This window comes from Chrysoperla carnea, chromosome 2, assembly GCF_905475395.1.
Source record: "Chrysoperla carnea chromosome 2, inChrCarn1.1, whole genome shotgun sequence".
In the NCBI taxonomy this organism is placed as follows: domain Eukaryota; kingdom Metazoa; phylum Arthropoda; class Insecta; order Neuroptera; family Chrysopidae; genus Chrysoperla; species Chrysoperla carnea.
The window spans coordinates 12,990,557-13,014,473 of record NC_058338.1 but is presented as its reverse complement, the minus strand read 5'-3'; the positions used below and the strand labels follow the sequence as shown (position 1 = coordinate 13,014,473).

At 26.4% G+C, this 23,917-nt stretch overlaps 1 protein-coding gene across 1 annotated transcript in view; it reads left to right on the top strand.

Annotated features, from left to right (window-relative positions):
• Window positions 1-2,100: 2,100 nt before the first annotated feature.
• The window catches only part of LOC123291845 (B-cell lymphoma/leukemia 11A), an 88,903-nt gene continuing 67,086 nt past the window's right edge, over window positions 2,101-23,917 (top strand). The window contains exon 1 of the mRNA XM_044872274.1: window positions 2,101-2,236. Coding sequence (XP_044728209.1) covers window positions 2,200-2,236 — 37 coding nt within the window. The 5' untranslated portion in view covers window positions 2,101-2,199. The remainder of the gene's footprint in view (window positions 2,237-23,917) is intronic.

The window sequence follows — 23,917 nt, the reverse complement described above, 5'->3', positions numbered from 1 at the left end:
GTTGAGTAAATATTTTTGATTTTCGCCGTATATTTTTAACATGTTTTTAATAAAAAGTATATTAAATTGCAATAAGACAATTATTAAAAATAAATTTTGTAAAATTATTCATAAAAATAAGTTTATTCATTTAAAAAAATTCCTAATCAAAATTACTGACACTGACTATTTTATCGTTACCTACTTATTTCATTAATGTTCAAAAAATTTATTGGTAAAAACGAAATCACAGATGAAAAGATTTTTATTATTTCTTCTCGAAAAGATTCTATTCAGTATCTAGCCTGTCTTTTCTTGTCAACGAGATATCTTGCACTATATATTATCACTTATATATTATTTTTTTTAACCTGTTTTTAGCCAGGGGTCTCACACTGTGGAATTCCGCATGAGTCGAGCTAGTTAAAATATACTAAAAATACAAGTTTTTCCATGCAGAGTACCCATAATTATTTATGCTAATATTTTAATTTTTTGGAAATAAATAATAAATAAATAATAAAATTTACTTCCCAGTTCCAACATCAAGCTTTCCTTTATTTTCATCGTTTATAGATTTTTCAAAATTCAATAAAAATTCAAAAAAAAAAAAAAAATTCCTATTTTTTTATATGTCAGCAATTTTATGAAATTTAATCGTTTATGTAAAAATTTTTAATTAAATATTAGATATTTTTTTACATTATTAATTATTAACTAAAATTCATTAATATTAGGATTATTTTATAATTATTTTCTTATTAAATTAGTCCAAAATTCATAGAAAATTTACAAAACGCATATTTTTTACAATTTTTTTTTAACATAAAACTATTAATATTTGGCTAATTTTAACAAAATTTTATTAAGTAATAATGATTATTTATTTTTAAAAAAATTGTCAATGGAAAAATTAAAAAAAATTAAAAATTAGAAATAATAATATGAAATGAATATTTGCAAAACAAAATTTTTTTATAATTAATTTTAGTAAATTGAAATTAATTGCTTTCAAGTTATTCAAAGATAATTCACGAACAATTAGTTTTTTTTTCTATTTTTTTTCAGTTTTTTGCACTAATTTTTCAGGAGTGAAGTAGGCAATAATATATATATATACATATATTTATTTATTAAATATATGTATATATATAAAGACAAAGCAAGAGAATCCATCACCTATCACAAACATATAAATAATATCACATTGCGTAGTGAGTGGAGTTGCATGGATAATAATAATGAGAATATGTGCGAACTCACACGTGAGAGTCAGTCGTATTATCATCATATACACAACATACTATAACGTATCAGTTATAGTATAAAGATATATGTATGAAACAAAGTATGACATACATGACAAAGAGCGAACGAGAACTATACACACAACGAATTCTGCGCAGCGCGCAAATCATGATGATTTTCACAAAAGCATCCCCTCTCTGAATAAGGGATGTTATATATGTGAATATGTAGTAAAACGTAGTTTATATATGTTATATATGTTGTGTGTATAGCCCCAGCATCCCCTGAGTACCCGATGGCTAGTATACGGCGAGTGGCCAATGTAACGATATATGCCGAGGTGTAACGAGTGGGTCCGAGATTAGACCGCGGGACGTAGTGAGGCTCGCGGGTTCTAATAGCAACACACGCGTCCAAGCAACCGACCGGCACTGACTAGCCATCAGCAAGCACATCAAAATCTAAACACACATACTACATACATTCTGAATTGTTGTATTTAAAAACCATTCACTACTCTGACTTCAAATAACATTATATTATATAAATATATTTATTTATTCCATTATATTTATATTATTTCCATCGTTATGATTATTGTAAAATTATCAAATTTTCTACGATTATCGTTGTTACAACAATAGTCGCGCAACTGTCAACAATGTATTACAAAATGTTTTTACACAAAACTCACGTGACTGTTGTATAATTGTTGTGGATTATTAAGTTTTATTTTTATTTTTTAAGTGCGATTTTTTTTTTTTATTGTTGAAAAGTGTTGTTTTATTTTTTTTTTTAAGTTTATTTTTCATATATAACAATGAAAAATGTGTTTTAAAACGTATTGTTGACAAAAAGTGAACTTGTCATATTATAAAACTTAAAAATTCAGTGACAAATATGTTCTTAGACTAAGCGAGAAAATTTGTTGTAGTGTTACATCCCCCGAAAAAAAAAACTATCGTTGACAAGATGCGTATTAAAATGCCAGCAGTTCGGATAGCACAAGGTTAGTAGAAATTTTCTTTTCAAAAAATTTTTCCAATCCACGTGGTTGGTTTGTTGATGTTATTTGTAATTTTTCTTACATCGCGATGTTATATATTTTTTTACTTCGTGTACGTTACTTTTTTTTTTCTTCTCGCGATGTAAAAACTTTTCTTTAGTCACGTGATCAATGTTTTTAATTAATGCAAAGTGTGTTCAGTTCGGTATGAAGGCGGGCGGTGATATATATATAAAGGGGTGGTTAAAGTGGGGTTGATGAACGTTTTCTTATATTCTTCTTTCTTCTCAATTGTCTGCTTGCTTTTAACTAATAAGAAAAAGTTATTATAATGATTTTTTACTTTTAAGAGATTGTCGGCGCAACTTTTTCCATTATTTTTCCTTATATAATTTTTCACTTTTCACGTTTAGTACATAGATATTTTTTACTAACAGATTTTTCTAAAAGATTTTTCTTTCATTTAGTCTGGTGCTCGATTTCATTTAAGATGGTGTTAATTAATTAAATGAAATTATTTTAATAACAATTAATTTTCTAATTATTTTATTTATGAATTAATTAAAAGCACTTGTTAATTAAAAAAAAAAAGGAAATGAAAGTTTTGCTCGATAATTTGTGACAAGTGAAAAAAATGAAGTTATATATTATTAATATTACCAATTTTTATCAACAATTTTCATCAATTTTCCGGAATTGTTTATCGATATTATTTGTGATTAAGTGAATATTATTATTTATTGACAGGTGGCGTTATTTTAAACAATTTAAGATTAATATTTAAATGTGTTTCCACTTGAAGAAAAAACTCTTGATAAATCGAAAAAATTCTTTTCCGATTAATTTGAAAATTATTTGAAACTAATTTTTCCAAATTAATAATTGATGAAAATTAGTTTATATTTTTAAAATAATTTTAATCATTTTTTTTTTCACATTTTATTTTAAAGAAATATTTGACAGGTGTCATTTGCGACCATTATTTAGAAATTAAACCAAAAAAAATTATGACTTAAAATTTTGATTATTAGAAATTTTAGTATTTTGACAGATGTCAATTTAAGCTGTCATTAATTTTTAATAATTAACACTAATATTAGAAAATATCAACTTTGTTTATTAGAAAATTGTCTTTTTTTGAATAGTTTTTGATAGATGTCAATTCTGTAATTATTTTTTTAATAAGTAAAATTTCCTTCTAAAGCTTGTTTTACTTTTTAATTAAAATTTCTTGTTAAAAAAGTAAATAAATAAAATTACGAGAGGTTATTCCTATTTTTAAGAAAATGTTTTCCTGTATTCAACTATAAAACAAAAGTGCTTGTCATCGATTTCAAAATACCTGACTGTGATTTTATAATCTTAGATTAACGATAAATAAATTATCTTTGAATTTTCTGTATATCTTGTTCAGTTTAAATTTTGCAATACGCTTTGATAAGAATTATTTCTCGAAAAAGCTCATTTACTGTTTGTCTGCGCTATGTTTTCACACGCTATATGAAGACATCGCGAGTTATTTTTAAAAGCTTGTAAAAAATCGTTAAATTAAAGTTGTTTTTATAGTTTGATTTAACCGGATCAATTTTATAAATAAAAAAAACATCTCCAAAATTGACATCAAATAACATCGTTAGATATTTTTAAAAGCTTGAATTGAATTTTTAGAAAAATCGTTAAAATAACGTGATTTTTATAGTTTGATTTAACCGGATCAATTTTCCAAATGACAAAAAATCGTGTATTGGTTCCAAAATTGATTTCAAATACATAAAACCAAACCTGTGCCGGCCATTATAAAAAAGTCGTTAACTTTATTTTTTTGTATAACAAATTGGTCAAACAAGTTGTATAAATACAATAGAATTTTTACAAATGGCCCTTTCTTTACCTATACTTCCGTATCGTAATTATTACTTACCTTTTTAAGACGTATGAATACATAAAAAGGGTTAAATCACACAAAGGTGTTTATGTGAACAAGTTGACCAATGTCCATTGTAATCTGATTTCAATAAAGGGTTTTAAAAAGTTCCCCTGTTTAAGTTAGAATAGTTGTTAAACCCTTCAAAGTAAATATATTCAGGTACCTTATATTAAGATTTATGTTTATTTATTTTTTTTATGTTTAAAATTATTATCTTGTTGGAAAGATAATAAGATGCATATAAAAAAAAAAAAAAAACAAGAAGATCCACCTCGTGGTATGTTAATTTGAATAGATAATTTGTAGCGCGTGCTTAGCGTACGCTTAAGATACCTATTTAGTGTGGAGATCCTATTATTTATTAAAGTCAATTACTTTTTTTTTATATGGATCAAAGGTTTATTTATTATCTTTTTCGACTCATTTTGTTATGTCTTTTTTAATCATTTCTTTATTTTTTTTCATTCTTTTTAAAATTAAGACATGAAATTTTAAGTAATTTTAAGCTTAAAACTAAATCTTTAATTTATTCGCACCGTCCGTGAGTTTTATTAGAGGTGTTTCCGTGGTAACGATACACTACTGTAAAATTAAAGAATTGTATGGATGCATATATAATTGTATATGGATTGCATTTATGACTTACATTGAAAATTTAATTTTATTACTTCACTTTGCCCAATATAAACATGAGAGAGAGAGTGACCGAATAACCTTAAATTATGATACTTGATATAAATCAGACTTTGGTTATTATCGGCATAATCGCAAATATCGTAAATAGAATTATTTATAGGCCCTAGTACCATATATTTTTCTGCATTAAGAATCTGAATCACTATCTAGTTAAGCCTAGAAGAATTCAAAATTTTATTCGGAGATATTGTATTGCAAAAGGATAAACATTTGAAATTTTGTAGAAGTAATTTTTTGCTGAATTTCAAAAGATATTAGTCGTAAAATAGCTGTTAGATTAAATTCCATAGATAAAAACAAAATCTATAGTTGTTTTAACGAAAACGTAATTTTCACAATGATTGAAATTTTGAAAATTGTAATGATTTTGCAAAAAATTCATGATATGCCCATTATTCAAGAAATTATTTTATTTTTTATTTTAAAAAAAATATCACAAAAAAAATTGTATTTTATAGATAGCCGTCGCGCATCTTTGCAACTTAATACTTAAAGCGCGTTGGTGGTTTTCAAAAATTGAATTATTGAAAATAATAAAATTAATTTACAATCGGTGAAAATTTTGCTTCATGCATCAACAAAACACGTAATTTTTTATAAATAATGAAAAAATGTATAGATTGTAGAATAAAATTGAATTGATAATAAATTTTTCGGTTTTACGATCAATTAATTTATCTGTTTAATATTATTATTATTATTTTTATGTGTTTTTTGTGAAAGCGATAAATTTTATTTAAAAAAAAAATTATATATTTTTATAAATATCTCTTAGATAATTTAAATACCATATTATTTACATTTCATTATTGTACCCATGTTAACTGATTATAAACGTTTGCGAAAATAACTTTTATCGATTTAACTATGAATAAAAATTGAACCAAAGAGTTAAATTCAAAATTTTGTGTTTAATTTTTTAGTTCAAAAGTTCTTGATAAGATGGCATTTAATGTTTAAGTGTGATTAACATCTTTAATTTTACCTCAATGTTTCTTTGCAAACTGAAGTCAATAAAAACGATTAATTACAGAGAATTGAAAAAAATACACTTGCACCAAGAGTCGAACACGGACATCTTTGTTACATGTCAAGTGTCTTAGCCAGTTCAGCCATACGAGCTCTAGATACAGAGTGTAATTTTTTTCACCTCATCGAATTTTTATTTTGACAATAGCTTATTTATTTATTATTTGTGTTTGTTTACTAAATTTGTACACAAGAGATTAGAAGGAAACATGAATAATAAAAAAAAAAAATTAGTACTACACTTACCGCAAAAAATTGAGATAAATAAACTCACCGCCTGCAAATTAACAATTTATGGATAAATAACTTGAATAAGTTTTTATTTTATTTGTATTCTAAAATAAATAACTTTTAATACTTGCCAATACTTGAAAGAAGATTATAACTCCCGCATCGTTCAACAGTAGGTACATATTTTGACTTTTTCTGATAGTCTTAAATACAAAGTTTATTGTTCGATAGGACCTATATGAACATTTTGTTTGTGTTTGAGAAGGAAATCTTCTATTGCCGGTTATGTCCAGTTTAACTTAACAAAGACACTGCGATAAATAATTACGTTCCCTAGAAGACCGTTGTTGTAAAAATCAACACCGTTTCTACTGTCATAATTCAGTTATCAATATCGCCAATAAGAATTAGATAAACCTAATTTTTAGCGTAATGTATGAAGAAGTCCTAAAACTTGTGGAAAAATTAGCTCCAACCAATTGATGAGTAGAATAGAAATTAGGTACACTAGTTTACAAAATAAATAAAAAAGTAATGGCCTTCCAGCGAATTTCATATCGTTTTAATTAGTGGCAATAACTAAATACAAGCGTATATTTATTTTATTTTTATTACAGAATCAAAGCTATCAAAGAATTAAGCTATCATCACATTTTACTAACTAAATATTTATTTTTAAATTTTTAAACTTTTCCAATGCTTTAGATAATACTAGCATAGCTTTAAAGCATTTAAGCTCCATTTTTCCTAACCTTTCTGAAGCATAAAGCATAGATTTTAAGCATTTGTACTCCATTTATCCAAACCTTTCTGAAAGATAATGGTACCAGGCCATATTAGGTGATTTTAGGTCTATTTTAAGACAATAAAAAATTAGTTTTATACCCAAATTTCCGATTTTGTTTCTACAGTACCTAATAATACAAGAGGTCATGAGAGTATTAAGATCTAACTTCGTTACATCTCAGAGTATCCATTATCAAATTATAAAGTATTAAATATCGTGAATTATGGGTTTTTCAAAGGATTGAACAACAACAACAACAAAAAACACAATCAGGTCAGTTTCTCAAAAAGAATCCATCAAACAAAACATGGTCAACTTATCAAATAATAATTCCCATAAATCAAATATCCGTTACACAATAAGTTTTCAATAACCAAAAACTATATCTCAAACAGAAATCAAAACAATTGGCTTGTTAGGAATATAGGTTCGCGTTATCGATACAAACGATAAATGTGGTTTTTGTAAAAGAAAGGGTTTATCAAATGACCTACATCAAAATTCAATGATTTAATAGTATATATACATAGTACAAAAAGGCTTGACCATCGCAATAGAGAAAAAGGGTACTATTAAAATGTACCCTTATCTGATATTCACTGACTGACTGACTGACCACCCTTCTGTTATAATGTGATAATCGTTAGGGTGTGGTATGATGATATAAAAAGTTAAACGTTTAAATGTCCACTATCGATGTCCGTTTACATGATTGCGGATCAACCCTATAACTATAAAACATGTGCAATTGAAAAGGGGTTTGAACAGTTCTTAGCCATGCGTAAAAATTGTGTTCTTTTAAATAAATTATTGCTTATTTCCTGCGTTTTTTTTTTTTGTATGACATTTACTGATTGCTTTCAAAATCTGAACTTGAACTGGTCTCAATTAAATCGTTTAATTTAACGTTGATTTCCGGGTAAAAAATAGTCAATTGAAAATAATTTTAGGTATGCGATTTTCAACTATTCTAGTTTTATCAAAATTCTTAGAGAAGTGTTAATTTTTTGATTGTAACAAGTCATTTTTGGCCCTTTACAACGGATATGCTATTTTCAAAACTCGATTTTTCGAAATTTTAATTTTTCACCATATACTTGTAGATTAGTTGAAAAGTGCAGCTTCCTCAATAATTGTTGGATTAGCCAAGTACTGTGCCAAGCGAAAAATTTTTGCCAAATTGCTAGTAATTTACATAAATAGACACTGGCTTTATACTTCCTTAGTTCTAGACACCCACTTTTTTTTCTATAGTTTATTACTTTGAAATATAAATAGAATTATCAACGAGGTTATGGTCTTGTGCTCCTGTTGCGATGATCTGACAAATCGGCTTAATTTTGAAAAAAAGCTTTAAAGGAAAAGGCAATTTTATGTAGAGTGATCTTAGATATGTTTCAAATGCGAGTTTAGGGTTCCGTAGACGAAAAATTTCTCGAGTGTTTTTTAAATTTTGTAAATTTCTTTGGTATAGAATTAGATAAAGCCTTGAAATAGATAACAGGTTCTTTATTGTTTGGGCATATGTTTGTTCGCACTTCAATTTTGTTTTTAGATTTACCCCTAACATTTTAATACTCCACAAAAAAGATTTGCAATGTACCACAAAATTTACCACTTTTGTTATTTAATTATTGTTTATTTTAAATATCCGTTAAATCCAATTTGTTACATAAAGAATTAGAACTAAGTATAGTATTTTGTAAAACGCATTGAATAAATTATACTCAATAAAATCGTCTTAAAAAAAATTTGATAAGCACTAATTAATGACTAAACAAATTTTTTTTATACTTATCTCATAATTTCTATGATTTAACATTTTAAATTACTTGTAAATTCCCAATATTATTATAGTTCAATAATTACATAAATTTGTCATAGACAGTAATTACTTTTAAAAAGGCATTGATTACTCTAAAAATAAATAAAAAATGAACAATCTTTCGTTAAAAATCTCACATAAATTGGGTTTAATGGTCAGGTCAATAACACTTTTTATATTATACAAAATCATCAAAATCAAATTGATATAATGATTTGAAGTTATAACTTCTTTTCTTCGCCTGTGTATTTATCGTTTCAGTGTTTGGTGATCACTGATGGGTATTGGCGAGTTTAATGAAGACATTTATCATCAGTGAAATATGTCGATTACTGTTTGAATTATTTATTTTTTTTTAAATTTGAACAATCTTTAATTATTGTTACCGGATGTTAATTTTTATTTTGTGTACTTTAAAATTTTCGTTAGGTAATGTGAAATTTGCTTTTAAATCGTATTTCTATGCCATTCTAGGACTCATACCATTGTTTGGGAGTAGATAATACAGGACGAGAAATCCTAGCGATTCTTTGTTAACTTTCATATCTTTAAAGGCGTTCCCTAAAAAATCACGGTTTCTTAGGATCATCTTTAAATCATGTATATGCATGCATTCTCAATAATTCTCTTTATTGCTTTTTTAACTTAGAAATCTTTTATTGAAGTGTTTTTAAAGGTATGCTTTATTATATAATAAGGCTAATTTTCCTAAAATTGATTTGGAAAAATAATATTCATTAGTTAAAAGCATGACCAATATTTTTCTATAAGAATATTATCAGAAGTGGCACTCTTTTTTCCATAAAATACATTTAAAATGGTGAAATGAACGGTAATTGTATGTTATTTCTTTTACAAGTGATTTTTTCTAAATATTTAGGAATCAATATTTCAAAAACTATATTTCGAAAAATTTCTTAATTTTCGTCTAATTAAGTTAAGTTCTAAAAGAATGCACCATGAAAATTTGAAGCGTAAGTCTCAAATATTTGCATACACTCATTTCTTTGGGAATACGCCTTTAAGATGAGTTGATCTTAATATTATATTTATTTTATATATAAACAAGTGAAAACAAACAATTGACAGAGTTAATTGTTGAAATACCATGCATAGTCAGTGTTGATTTCTTTATCACATTACACATACAAACATGTGACACATACATAACTGATATTCAAGTATAGTAGTATACATACTATAAAATTTCCGCCTTATTGGCGCCCTCACGGGCAAACAGTGATGTGTACGAAAAAATGTTTCAAACAAAAGTTGTTTAATTTTTGATAAGGAACATTTTTTACATTTAAACTTTTTTTCTATCTCTAACGGTTTACAAGATGGGTCCTACGAACCCAAGACCCAATTGACCTATGATGCTCATTTACGAACTTGACCTCACTTTTTCACGTCCTGAGTACGCTGTAAAAATTTCAGCTCGATTTTTTTTTTCGTTTTTGAGTTATCGTGTCCACAGACGGACGGACGAACGGACGGACGGACAACCGGAAATGGACTAATTAGGTGATTTTATGAACACTTATGACAAAATTTTTTTCCTAGCATCATGATTTTTAAGCGTTACAAACTTGGGACTAAACTTAATATACTATGTATATTTCATATATACATGGTAGAAAAATAAAAATAAAATAATATTTATAGCTCTATTTTGCAAACAAAGTAAACTTTTGATAAGATGAGTTTGGTACAAAGGAACAAATTAAACCATTAAAAAAATTTAATCATCTGATTGAGAGAATTAAAAAAAAATATATTTAAAGATTATTAATCTAATAATTAAATCATTCCAATTAAAACTGTATTTTCGAAAAACTAGATTTAAAAAAAAATAAAATAAATATGACATAAATCTAAATTTATTAACATATAATATAAGAAAATATGAATTAATATATTTATGAAATAGTTTTTAATAATTTTGTTGTGTATTTTTTTATTCATAAAAATCGATCAAGTGTGCGTTAAGTATAATACTTTACAGCTTTAAAGGTTCAGATAAATTTAAAGCAAATAAATGTTTGAAGTTTTTACCGCAGTAATAATTATTTGCGAATATAGTTGCTTCCAGATTACAGTATCTTCTTTAGTCTTCAGGAGAATAGATTTTGATTATGTGATTGTCTCAAATAAATATAATTTAACAAATCGGTGGGTTTTAATTTTACGTTTATAAGAGGATTTCGTAACGGATCAACCCTACAGAATTAGAAACACATAATATCAATACGAAATTAAGTAAATTTTAGTAAGACAAAACAGCAATAAACCTTTCCAACGATTTGAAAATAATCCTGAAGCATTTTACTAATAAAGCTATATATTTATAGAGTTACTGTATCCTAAAAATTTCTATAAACTAGTTTGTTTTTTTCGGTATAAATTAAGAATTATTATATGTGAAAGACAAAGATAAACAATAGAATTAAAAGGCGTTTGACCGAATATATAATAAATTTATAAAGGACTATATTATATCCAATTTTTATTATATAAGTCTATAATACAATAATACTTTGGGATAGCTACTATTTATTTTTTTTTTTTTATTTTGGCACAAAACCAAAAGAAATATTTATATAAATTAAGTGAATTGATTAAATACAATATCAAATTGTTTTTATTGATTTTTTTTGCTTCTGTTACAAATATTTATACCGAGTGTTAATCTAATTAAATCCATAAACAGAGAGCTTCTTGCATAGCTATCTACAGTACAGTTTTATTAATGTAGCATCAGTTTTACTTTCAAACTGTAATTTTGGAATACAAAACAATAAAATTTGTAGAGAAAATCGTGGAAAAAATATTTTTCAGCCTATTTTCTAGTTGTTTCGGGTACGAAACCCTAATCATAGTTAAGAAATTTCTCGATCTAATTACCTTTCAAACAAAACAAAAAAATTATCAAAATTGGATCATCCGTTTAGGGGCTATGATGCCACAGACAGACACACCTATACACAGACATGTATGTTTGTTTTCTATGCGTTGTTAAATCATTGGGGATGCCCACTTTGATTTCTGGACCAAGACTACACTCGACTTTTGACGTATTTATTGAAAAATTAAATGTCAAAAACTATTGTAATAAAATTGGCACTTGGACACACTGTATATGTATACTCTGTGTCACAAAAAATACACGGATTACATACAGTACTATATGTAATCCGTGCATTTTTTTTGACATAGAAATACTTGCTTACGCGTCTGGAAAACCTTCTGACTGATTCATGTACGCACCCGATGGGCAAATTAAAAATATTATGTATCAAAAAACACTTAAATAAACAGAATATACAACCAAACACTCGACTCGTTCATTTTATGTGCCACGCATGCGGTATAAAGCTACTTAAAATATATAAATATTGAAAAAAATATACATGATTGTTTTTACTTCGAAAATAATAATTTTACTAACGTGTCATTGCAGTCGACAAAAATTATGGTCAGTTAAAAAAATATTTCACATAAGTAATAAAATTATATGTTAACATGCTGAGCTTGTAATAATGCTTCTACATTGGACAGACGACACTATATAGGACCCATTACAAACAGTTCTTTCGGGAAACATATAATTGGTACATAAATAATGTGTACAAATATTTGTTTGCAGATATGGTAGCCAAAAAATTCATTTTAAAATTATTATTATTATTACAAATTCTTATAAAAATGTTCATTTTAATTTCAAAAATAAATAATTTTTTAAATAAAAAATATTATTTTTTTATTAATTACATTTTTTTTTATTCGAGTTGGAGAAGAAGAAAACCATAAAATAAGCCCAATTTTATTTGAATGCAGACTAGTTGTACAAAATTATTTTATATTACTCTTAAAAATTATTTGATACTTTTTAATCCACATCTTAATAAACTATGTTTTCTTACCTTGCCTAAACTTTATTTTAAAGACTTTTTTCTACCAACGCGATTCCCAAATTTCGCGAAGTATTTTTTAATTTCCTGAAATAATATCAAGTACCATAATATCACACTTTACTTTTGATTTGATGGTAAGTGGTTGCTAATTAATTTTTTGAGGTGTTAATCACGAAGTTAGGAAAAGAAATTATGTGTGCTTCAGCTCCAGACTAACGGCTGGAGTTTACTTCTTAAATGTTGTATAGTTTGTTGTGTCCGTCAACTTATTGTCAGTTTCGAACAATAGATGCTTTGTCTGTTATAAGTACCATGTATAATTTATGTATGGTAACTCGAAGACGTATGATGTTCGTTGGCTGAGTAGATATAAAATCATTCTGTATCGGTGGATAACAACTATTCTGTGTACTGTTCACATCAGGTTATTATCAGTTTCAAACAATAGATGCTTTATCGACAGAACGCAAGTATACCAGTTATACACACGTTGTGCACCTGAAAACGTACTTTTTGTCATACCGGGGGGCATAATTGAAAGAAAATCGATTCTTAACGAGCAAACTCCAAAAACTTGTATAACTTGTATATTTTTCTTCTCTTTGTTTGAGTCACCGTTTCGAAGCGATATTTACAAATAATATAAATTTAAACTGACATCGTGCGGACCTTACATATTACCAAAGTAAACTTTTAAAACCACAATAATTAAAAAATATTAACAAAAAATAAAAGTCATAAAAAATATTTTTATTTTCTTGGTGACATTATGCGTAATAGTGTTCTTTACAAAAAAAAAACGATCATTACACCTTTTTAGTTTTTTTTGTGTGTGTGAATGTTTTTGCGGTTTTCTATAAATACTTTTTAAAAATTTCTTACCAAATAAAAAAAAAAAGTTATTACCACACTACTGGTAAAAAGATTGTCATGTAATTATGAGAGATTGGTCATCAAATATTATATTATTCTGAAGGTATTCTTTTGGTCAATATTCAGTGTCTGCTATAAAAATGACTTAATGATATCTTTTTATAATACTTTTTTTTTTATTTACTATACTTAAGTATATATTTAAAAGGTCATTAAAAGTTTGATAATACTTAACTTTTAAAGATTTTTTTATTATTTTCGGCTAATAATTTCATTGTGTTTCCAGAGATAAATAATATTTGTTAGAAATTATTAATAATAGGTACTAAAAAGAATTATTTTTACTACGATTCCTAAAATATTACATCGATTCGCCAACCATCTGTCTCCAATGAAAATGAAAATAAACCCGATGTATAATTGCAAAACTTTTTGCATTATACTCTGTAACACATCTGCAGGTTGCTTCAATTTTTATGATTGTTTAATCTAGTCGATTTCTTGTTCTAGTGGATAAAAGTCTGATGAACCATCGAAAGATCGATAATAAATATCTTTTTCTAATTGGGATCGAATTGAGTTGTTGAACGGATTTTTTTTTGACAGAAATTGAATGATTGCATACAAATCTTATAGTAAAACTGCTTTTATTCTTTCATAATGATTTGAAAGTTAATTACATACAGTTTTAACAGACTTTTCAAAAGAGAAACGAAAAAGTCCGAAGAAAAAATTTCCGTAAAAATAGACTTATGTATTTTAAAATTTCTACGTCATGAATATAGCACACTGTGCCCAAATAACGTTTGTAATCTGTGAATTCATTTGTATATTTTATTCATTTTAATTAACATATATTTAATTATACATAGTTTAAAAAAAATTTTATTGGCGAAGTTCAATATTTATTATGACAAATAATTGAAATAAAATACAAAAATTGATTCTCATTTTTCATTGAACATCTCAATTTGATGATTGATAGAAATTTTGAAACCCTGGTAAGAATAACGGATTTGAATTTGAATTTTTTCTTCAAAAATTGCTGAATATTGTTTGACTACATGTTTTCAGACAATTTCTGAGCAAAATCATCTTTTACAAACTTGTATTTAGTTCGCATTTCCTACAATCACCGTCGTCCCCGCACAGTGTGTCTGCCTTTAATCATCGGTGTCTGTTTGTAATCAAATCTTGCAAATTAAATATGACCCAATTCCCGGTTCTCGATTAAGCTGAAATTATTCATGCACATATGTAAATTGGATAAAAAAGTTTTTTTTTTATGGTAAACATGACCAGAAATTTCCCATCGCTTCCACGATATTTGATAGACATACGTTTTCTAGATTTAAACTACGAATTTAAATAAAAATACTTTTTAAGGAAGAAGCTTTTATTGTACTAAACAGTAGAAAATCATTGTTTTGCCACATTTATTTGCCACTCACGCATCTCTTGATAAAAGCTTGTGATGATCCGAATCATTTTTTTTTGTTAAATTGAGTCTCCAGCTTTTACAAACAGTCATAACTAAAGTGTACATGTACAGAAAAAGTTATTTTCTACTTTTTAGTAGAACAAAATCCCTGAAAAAGAATCTTTTTATTTAAGTTTTATTTTAAAATACTTGGAGTATTTTGTTTCTGATGAAATAAGAATTTTATGATTTAATTAGTAATTTAATTTGAGCGGTATTAAGCTCATCGGTATTTCCCCATATGCCTACCATATTATATAAAAAAAAAAAGAGTTGAAAACAAACACAGAAGTTGTTGAACAAGTTTAAGACGACGACGGACGCTATATAATAATATTGTTTAAATAAATCATAAATAATAAACACAACTAACTTAAAACTTCACAAACGATATTTCAACAAAAACAAAAAAATAAATAAAATAAAATAAAATCTTGAAAGAAAAAGAAACAAAAAATTATTAATTTAATAATTTCTTACTTCACATTTACTACGTTTAGCGTAGCAGCCAGCGCAGTAAGCAAGAAACAAACATATGCTACTCAGTTTAGTTAGAGTAGTTATGAACTCTCAATGTGGTATACTTTATAATATATGTTTGGTGTTGAACAAGAACATCGCGCTGCGATGCGATCGCGATGTGAGGACGACTTGAAGAATAAAATAATAATAAAAATGTTACTGAAAAGAAGGTGTTTAAATCATCATCCACTAGACTAAGAAGGTATAGAACGCAACGTGGTGAATGTGTAAGTATATGTATAGGTAGTTGTTATATATTGATATATGTACCGCGGGCTGTGTATTTAGCTGAATGAAGAACGTACATATCACGCACAGCTCAAGTTTTTCAATAAAATATTTTGGTTTTGAACAAAATTATCGACTAAGGCCCAATATACACTCATGTAAGAAAACCGTTTCGTTTTTTTATACATATTTAATAGCAATTTCGTCGTGGGCAACTCTGTAGGAACTATGTCCCATTTGTAAAAAAATAATGTGTTATTGAATAAGAAAACACAATGAAGGAATGGTAATAAAATTGTTTTAATCAAGTGAAAATTTACCTATTTGGAATCCAAAACTCGCTATTGACAAAGTGCTAGGAATATTCTCTATTAAATTACCTTTCAAACAAAACGAAAACTGAAAAGCGATCAAACTTTTAATACTACTCTTTTGGTTCGGGGGTAAAAAGTGACGAACACTTTCTTTTGTCAAATATTTCAATTTCAATTAAAATATTTCCAAAAATTTGTCGCAAAAAATTATAGCTCTCTCAGTATCCTTTTCATTTCATCTGATGTCCTTGACCATCACTTTGATATTGATTTAAGAAGAAGTGTTTTAGGTTTAAAGTGTTTACTGTTTATCTGTTTATCTGTGTGTTTCTCAGTGGCATCGTAGCCCTTAAACGATCGAATCGACTCGATTGAGAACATTTTATAGCTAAGTTTCCAAAAATTGGTTTACAAGGAATAAATTACTTGTGATTCATAGCATTCTCAGTTAACAATTTAACTTTTTCACCAACATGGAAGTATTATCTGTCTATTTATTTATCACCAAAAGTAGTTTTTGACCAACATTATATTTTAAAGTATTTATTTTGGAATTTGTATATTGAAAAATTTTTTGCTTCTCTGTCATAGTTATTTATTTATAGTTATTTATAGAAGATGTGTAGTATAAATAATAAAAAATAAAAAAATAAAGAAAAAAACTGAATTAAATAATAATTTACATATTTTTTAATAAGCGTATAATACTTTTAAAAAACGTGTGTTGGCATAGGTCATTACATGACGGTAATATTATTATTTTTTTAAAATATAATAATCACATAGTTTAAAAAATAATAATTTATACACAGATCTATTCATCCATGGAGGTATTAACAGCTATGAGCTATTTATATTTATTGTTTTCTCTGGAATTTTCACATATATTTTATGGATTTTAATTGAAATTCATGAAAAAGTTTGAATGTGAAAGGAATTTTTAATAGGCATGCTTAGTTAGCTTAAAATCGTTTTTTAAACTGATTTACCTATTTAGAATTTTTAGAATTTTATAAATTTTCAATTTATTTCAATTAATTTAAATATATATATATAATAAAAATTTAAAAATAGATATTTTCAATTTTATGATAAATTTATATTATTACTTGACGATATAAGACGAAAAGTAAGAATAAAATTTTTCGATACCTGGCTTAATTTTCAAAATATCGAAAATTGAAAATTTTGTTTAATTATTAAGCTTTCGATATTTCGAAAACCAAGACACATATCGAAAAATTTTATTCTTATTTTTCGTCTACATTCATGAAGTTATAACAAAATTCATCATCAAAGTTGAAAATAAGATAAAAATAATTTCAACCCTTAATCTACCCTGCTCTTACATCCCTTATATGGACGGTGACACTTAGTTTTTTTCTTTTCTAATTCATTGCTAATATGTTTACTTTCTATTAAAAAGTTTTTTTTAAATTCGTTTTCATTCATTCCAAATGAAAATTATCAAAAACTTCCAAAATATGTTGTTTTTTGAGATTCCTCCATAAGAGCCAATGTATTTTATATCGATTTTTAATGACTTTTTTCTTAAAAATCTGCACGGATACCTAAGCTGAAATTTTAACCACAGATTCTTTGAGTAAAAGACTACCTACAAACAAATTTTGAGCCTTTAAATCAAACATTGTTGTCATGCTCATACATCCTTAATAGACGAAAATTGTCCTTCATATGTTCGAAATTTCTTAAATTCGATTGCCTACAATGAAATCTGAAAGTCTCATAGTATCTACAGTATACAGAAATTGTATTTATGTAAATATTTCGAATTGTAATATCGAATATTGACAAATGATTATAAACACAGCAGGTTATCCACTCATATCTCTAGGATATCATCTTTTTTTCTTGTTTTCGTTGTAAAATTGTATAAAATATGAAATGTTTAATAATAAGACGTTGTCTTCTTTAACTTGAAAGTTGTTGTAACAAAACTAAGTAAAGATGTAAGCTTGTAATGAAACACGTAAAAATGTCATTTTTTTGTAAATAAAATGCATAAAGGTACAGTCAAACTCAAATGACATGAATTTACTTGGAACTAATGGCGAAACCAAATGCCTTCGGAACCTATTCTACGACATAAAAATGTGAAATCAAAGTCATTATTTAACGATTAATGTTTTCTTATCAAATTTATTAAACTGTAATATTAACAAACCATTATTCTCTTAAAAATCAATATGGCACGGCTGGACTACTTTCACTTATGAAATGATACATATATCTTTCCAATCCCCCGCTACTTCCACCCATTATTGGGGGAAAATTTCTAAAAGTACATCACATCTTCATTTAAAAAAAAATTACAAATTTTGTTGAATATATATATATCTTTTTAAATTGTTCAAGGTAAAAACATTGGCACGGTAAGCTTGGCGAATTAATTGTTTAAACTTTTTTAAATTAGTTTTTAAAAAAAATAAAGGAAAATCTCTTCGGTAGGTTTTAAAAATAATAATAAATTTAATTTTTCATTGTTTTAGTGAGAATCGTTCAAAAATTTTGAATAAACGATGACAATATTTATCTACACAACTAATGTCAAATTTATTGAAACAAATTGTACATTTTATAAATAACTAGTAATAAATTAATAGCTTTAAACTATTGTTTTGATTTATGGAAAATATTCGATGTATTTTGCAATTTGAGAAAAATTTATTTTTGCAAACATTTTATCATAAATTAACTTGAAATGAAATTAATATTGATTATTATTAATTATTCACATAGTTTCTTATTTATTTATAACTTTTATAGAAATTTTCTTTCATATGTGACCAACAGTATTGTAAAAAAGTTTTGGTTAATTGCACGGTACATACATATTAACCAAATACATGCTTTGTAGTCAAGTAATGAGTTATTTTTAGCTTTACAATACTACGAATCTACAAAAATATATAATATAATGTGTGCAAGTGACGCTTATAAATTTTATAATATAGATGTCGATCTTCAATCATCAATATTCTAACTATAATCGTCTCTGTTCATAAAATGATGGATCTTCGATTAACTCAATAATTAAATTAAAATTTTGTTTGTATATCATCGACAATCTTATATTTTTCTAGTATTTTTATAAACTATAAGATTGTCTAAATATTTTAGATAGTTTTTTATCACACTCTCTAGATTTTTTGATATAGAAATATCCAATTAAAAAGGATAACCTACATGCTTCATCCTTTTTTTCAGCCAACTTTGAACGATAAAATAATAATAAAAAGCCCTTGACCTGAGAATTTTTTGTGATTTTTGGAACCTTTGATAATCAAAAAGTATATTTATAAATTCAATTTTTAATCCTTGTATTTCTCCTTAAAATACTGATAGCTGAAAGTACTAGTGTGTTTGGCACCATACTTAAGTATTTTTACCATCATATAGAGTATACTTTTTATTTCCACTCATGGTGCATTTTATCATGGAATCACCCATATACTAAATCAAGCTCAATATTAAATTTAAATAATTTTTGTAGTTAATTTCTATGAATCAACACTGTATAAGAAATTCATATGTGTAATAAATACCCCACCCACACGTACATATCTAGGGTTAAACCTATAAAACCTACTTATTTCAAATATACTACACCTTTAATAAATAAATCACTATAGATATATACTTATTAGTAATTACTCAAAAGATATATTATTATTAAATTATTATAAATGATAATTACATATAAACATCAATTTATTAACATCAATCTTTTATTTGGAAAATAACAACAAAAAAAAAAAAAACAGTAACAACAAGTGAAAACAAACAATTAACTAAGTTAACTGTTGAAATACCATGTATAGACAGTGTTGATTACATTGTCACATTACACATTCATACATGTCACACATAAATTACTGATATTCCCATATATAATACATACTATACATTTTGCGCATAATTTGCGCCCTCACGGATAAACAGTAACTTTTACGAAAAAATGTTTTGAACAAAAGTTGTTTATTTCTTTATAAGAAACATTTCTTACATTTAAACTTTTGTTCTATCTTTAACGAGTTACAAGCCAAAACCCGATTGACCTAGGTTACTCATTTACGAACTCGACCTCACTTTTTATACCCTAAGCATGCTATAAAAATTTCAGCTTGATATCTTTTTTCGTTTTTGAGTTATCAGGTACACAGACGGACAGACAGACAACCGAAAATGGACTAATTAGGTGATTTTATGAACACTTATATCAAAATTTTGTTGGTAGCATCAATATCTTTAAGCGTTACAAACTTGGGACTAATCTTAATATACCATGATATATTTCATATATACATGGTATAAAAAAAAATACAAAAATTTATTATTGGAAAATAAATAAACTACATACTCAATACTCACTCGATAGTAATATAATAAATTGATGAATCGTATCATCAACACTTTTATAAATATGGACGCGATTCCACTATAAGGTTCGTAAGGTCAAATGCATTTATTAATGTTGATAATTTACCTTTAAGGTAATATTTTATTTAAAAAAAAAAAAACCACTTCTTTCTACTTTTACATATAGATTGTAGGTATATTGTATATAAAATATATGTTTATTAGGCGTGATAAAAATATTAACAATTTTATGAATAATTGAACAATTCTATTTTTGATATTTACATAATTTTATGTTTTTATTAAAAAAAAATATATATATGTAAGTGTCCCTTAATACTCTTTCACACGAGGATTCATATGTTATGTGTACGTGAATGTCATTTAATATCGTATTGCAATAGAAATAAATCCGTTAGTTTCCATCCCAATTAGTTCTTCCACCTTTATTAATGTTTTCAACGTAGTCCGAGATAATAACCGCAGAAGTTTCTAACTAATTATTTTCGGTTTTTATTTAATGCAACTTTGTTCCTTATCTCACGTTATCGTTCTGATTTATTTACGGGTTGAGAGGTAAAACAAAACAAAAACAAGAATTGTAACAAAAAAACTACACCAAAAACCGACTATTTACACCTAGGTCACCTAGGAAACTAAAACTTTTTCAATCGATTCATCTTGCCATGAATTTTGAGAATATACCAAAAAAATTTTTATAATTTGTCAATTTTTTTTTTTTGTCATAATTTTTTTGAGTTGTGAAAGTGAGTTATCAGAAATTGAAGGTAATTTCAGTAAGAGCAAGGGTTATGTCGTAATAAATATCCTGATTAAACCAAATGTAGTGTAAGTAAAAAGTAAAAATAGCTAAATTAATAAAAAAAGTATTTTACTTAAAACTAAACTTAAATTTTCAAGAAAATATCTTTTGAATAAAAAAGTAAACGCTACCTTTAAAATTTATGAAGGTACGAAAGGAACATTGTTTCAACCGGATGTGCCAAAACAACTGTCGCTCTTTTTTTTTTTAAATCGTTGAACTAATGGCTTAACAAGAAGCTAAACCCAGTGAGCTCAAGCTCAAATATTGTTGTTTTTATAGGCTGGAAAACCTAATTACAGGGTATTTCAACAGTTAACACAGTCAATTGTTTGTCTTCATTTTAAAATTAGCATTGATTCAAAAAATAAATTTAAAAAAAGATTAAACTCTTGGTCAATGATTTTAATAACTAATTAATTAGATGAAAATATTTGAATTTCTATAAAATAGATAATATTGAATAATAGGAATGTTTCAACTTTAAAACATATGTTATTGTTGTTATTAACAAACAATAATAATAAACATTTATTATTAATAATAAAGTCATACCTATCCATTATCAAGTATTATTATCACTCATGGGTTTATACATAAATGTGTGTATAACATATATAACTTCATTTGTTTATACAAATATGAATATAAAGAGAAATACTAAAATATTGAAAGTGGAATTCATTGTAATAATGGGTTACAAATTTTAATGTTGAAATATTTTTCTTACTTAATTTTTCATCATATTTAGTACAATCAACATTTTCGTGTTACAAAAGGGTATTCTACTATATTTGAAGAAAGTACTTCAAAATGTTGATTTTGTTAATAAAAAGCCACCAAAAATTTATTTCGGAAAAATACACACACTTTCTTGTCAAATACTTAAATTAAATTTTAAACCTTTTTTAAACTGTCAAAAACGCGGCCGCGGGCATCCAATTTGGTGACGTAATATTGGTATCATTATACGAAATAACACAGACAAGTTTGACAGATATATTCATAGACAACTGATTATAATTAATAAAAATACTTATTATCTATGGATATATTATAAACAGCTGTCTACAATTAAATATTTCGCGCTCAGAGATGAATTTGGTATTTATCATGCACTAAGAAGAAGTAAGTTGGTAAGTGTAAGGTGTTTGGAAGTTGTCTTCTACCCAGTTACCCACGCGAGAAATTGAAGAAATTACCATACTCTCGCTCTTATGAAATATATTTTGTGTAGCTTCTGATAAAATTGGATGTTGTTGTTAGCTTTTCAATACTGGAATATTAGTTAATGCTAGGTAATTTTCGTTATAATTTTTTGTTATCTCCTGAGGTAAATATCAACTATCACAAACATCAATTTTCTATTCGAACAAATTCTTAAGTGAAATTCCATCTTAAGAATTCTCTGTGATATTTTATGAATTCTCTGTACATATGGTATTATTTAGTTGATCATTAACGGTGTCTGTAGTGTGCATGTATCTTTTTTGTAGTAATTCAAAAATATGTTTTTATTAAATATTATTTTAAAATCAAATAAAACTATTTATGCATACTTTTAAGCATCATTCATGTCAAATATTTAGCATATCTTCTTAATTAAATTGTACTGTAAATGGACATATGTACATTGTAGCTGCAGTTGATCTGCCTATAGATTCAAAGGCCACGTTTGCTGGCTTGTCTCTATTGAACAGATTACTAGATTTGCCTTAGAGGCAGAGCAAAGCTTGCTTGAGATTTCCATAGCCTTAGTTAGATAGCTTTATGTTCATGGTAATGTTCTTGTTAGAGCTTTTGGAAAATGTAGCTGTAGAGTATATTAAGTAGAGTGCTTAAGTCCTTCTACCTCCCAGGTTAATTAAAAAAGATCAGATTACAAGAAAAATATAATATTTTGGGTACGGAACCCTAACCTCGCTATTGAAACATATCTAATATCACTCTTCATTAAATTATATTTTTACGTATTTTAAGTATTTTCCAATCTGACCCTATTTTGAAGACCATCGCTAATTTTTTAGTATTTTCGGGTACGATACCCACAAACTCGCACTTGAAACATAGCTAAGATTACTCTCCATTAAATTACCTTTCGAACGAAACATAAAAAAATCAACATCGATTCATCCGCCTAGGCGCTACGACACCCCATACAGACAGGCAGACACACATACGCACAAAGCGGTCAAAATTTCTTCATAAGAAGTTAAATACTTATTTTATTGAACTAAGGAGGCACTTTTTCCACCAATTTTAATTTTTCCTAAAAATGCCAAATTTACTTCCAGCCAGTGCACAATTTACTTCCCCCAAGCGATTGGACCTCTTTAATGGATTTATCATGTAAACGTGGTCTTTGAATCTATCTATTTTAAATCTTCCTATATAATATAATTGTTTCTGCAGCGTCGGGCGTGAATACCAGATAAATTTAATAAGAAAGTATGTTATAAACTGCGATCCATTACAAAATTGACATCCCGTATATAAATAATAATGATTCCTCATTACTTATATACAGTTAAAAAGTAAACCTAACTACAGATAATATAATGAGTATATTAAATGTCATAAAGATTAGTACAGATATGAGATATATGACCATGTGAAAAAGGTCAAAATAAATGACTTGAGTATTATAAGCAATTA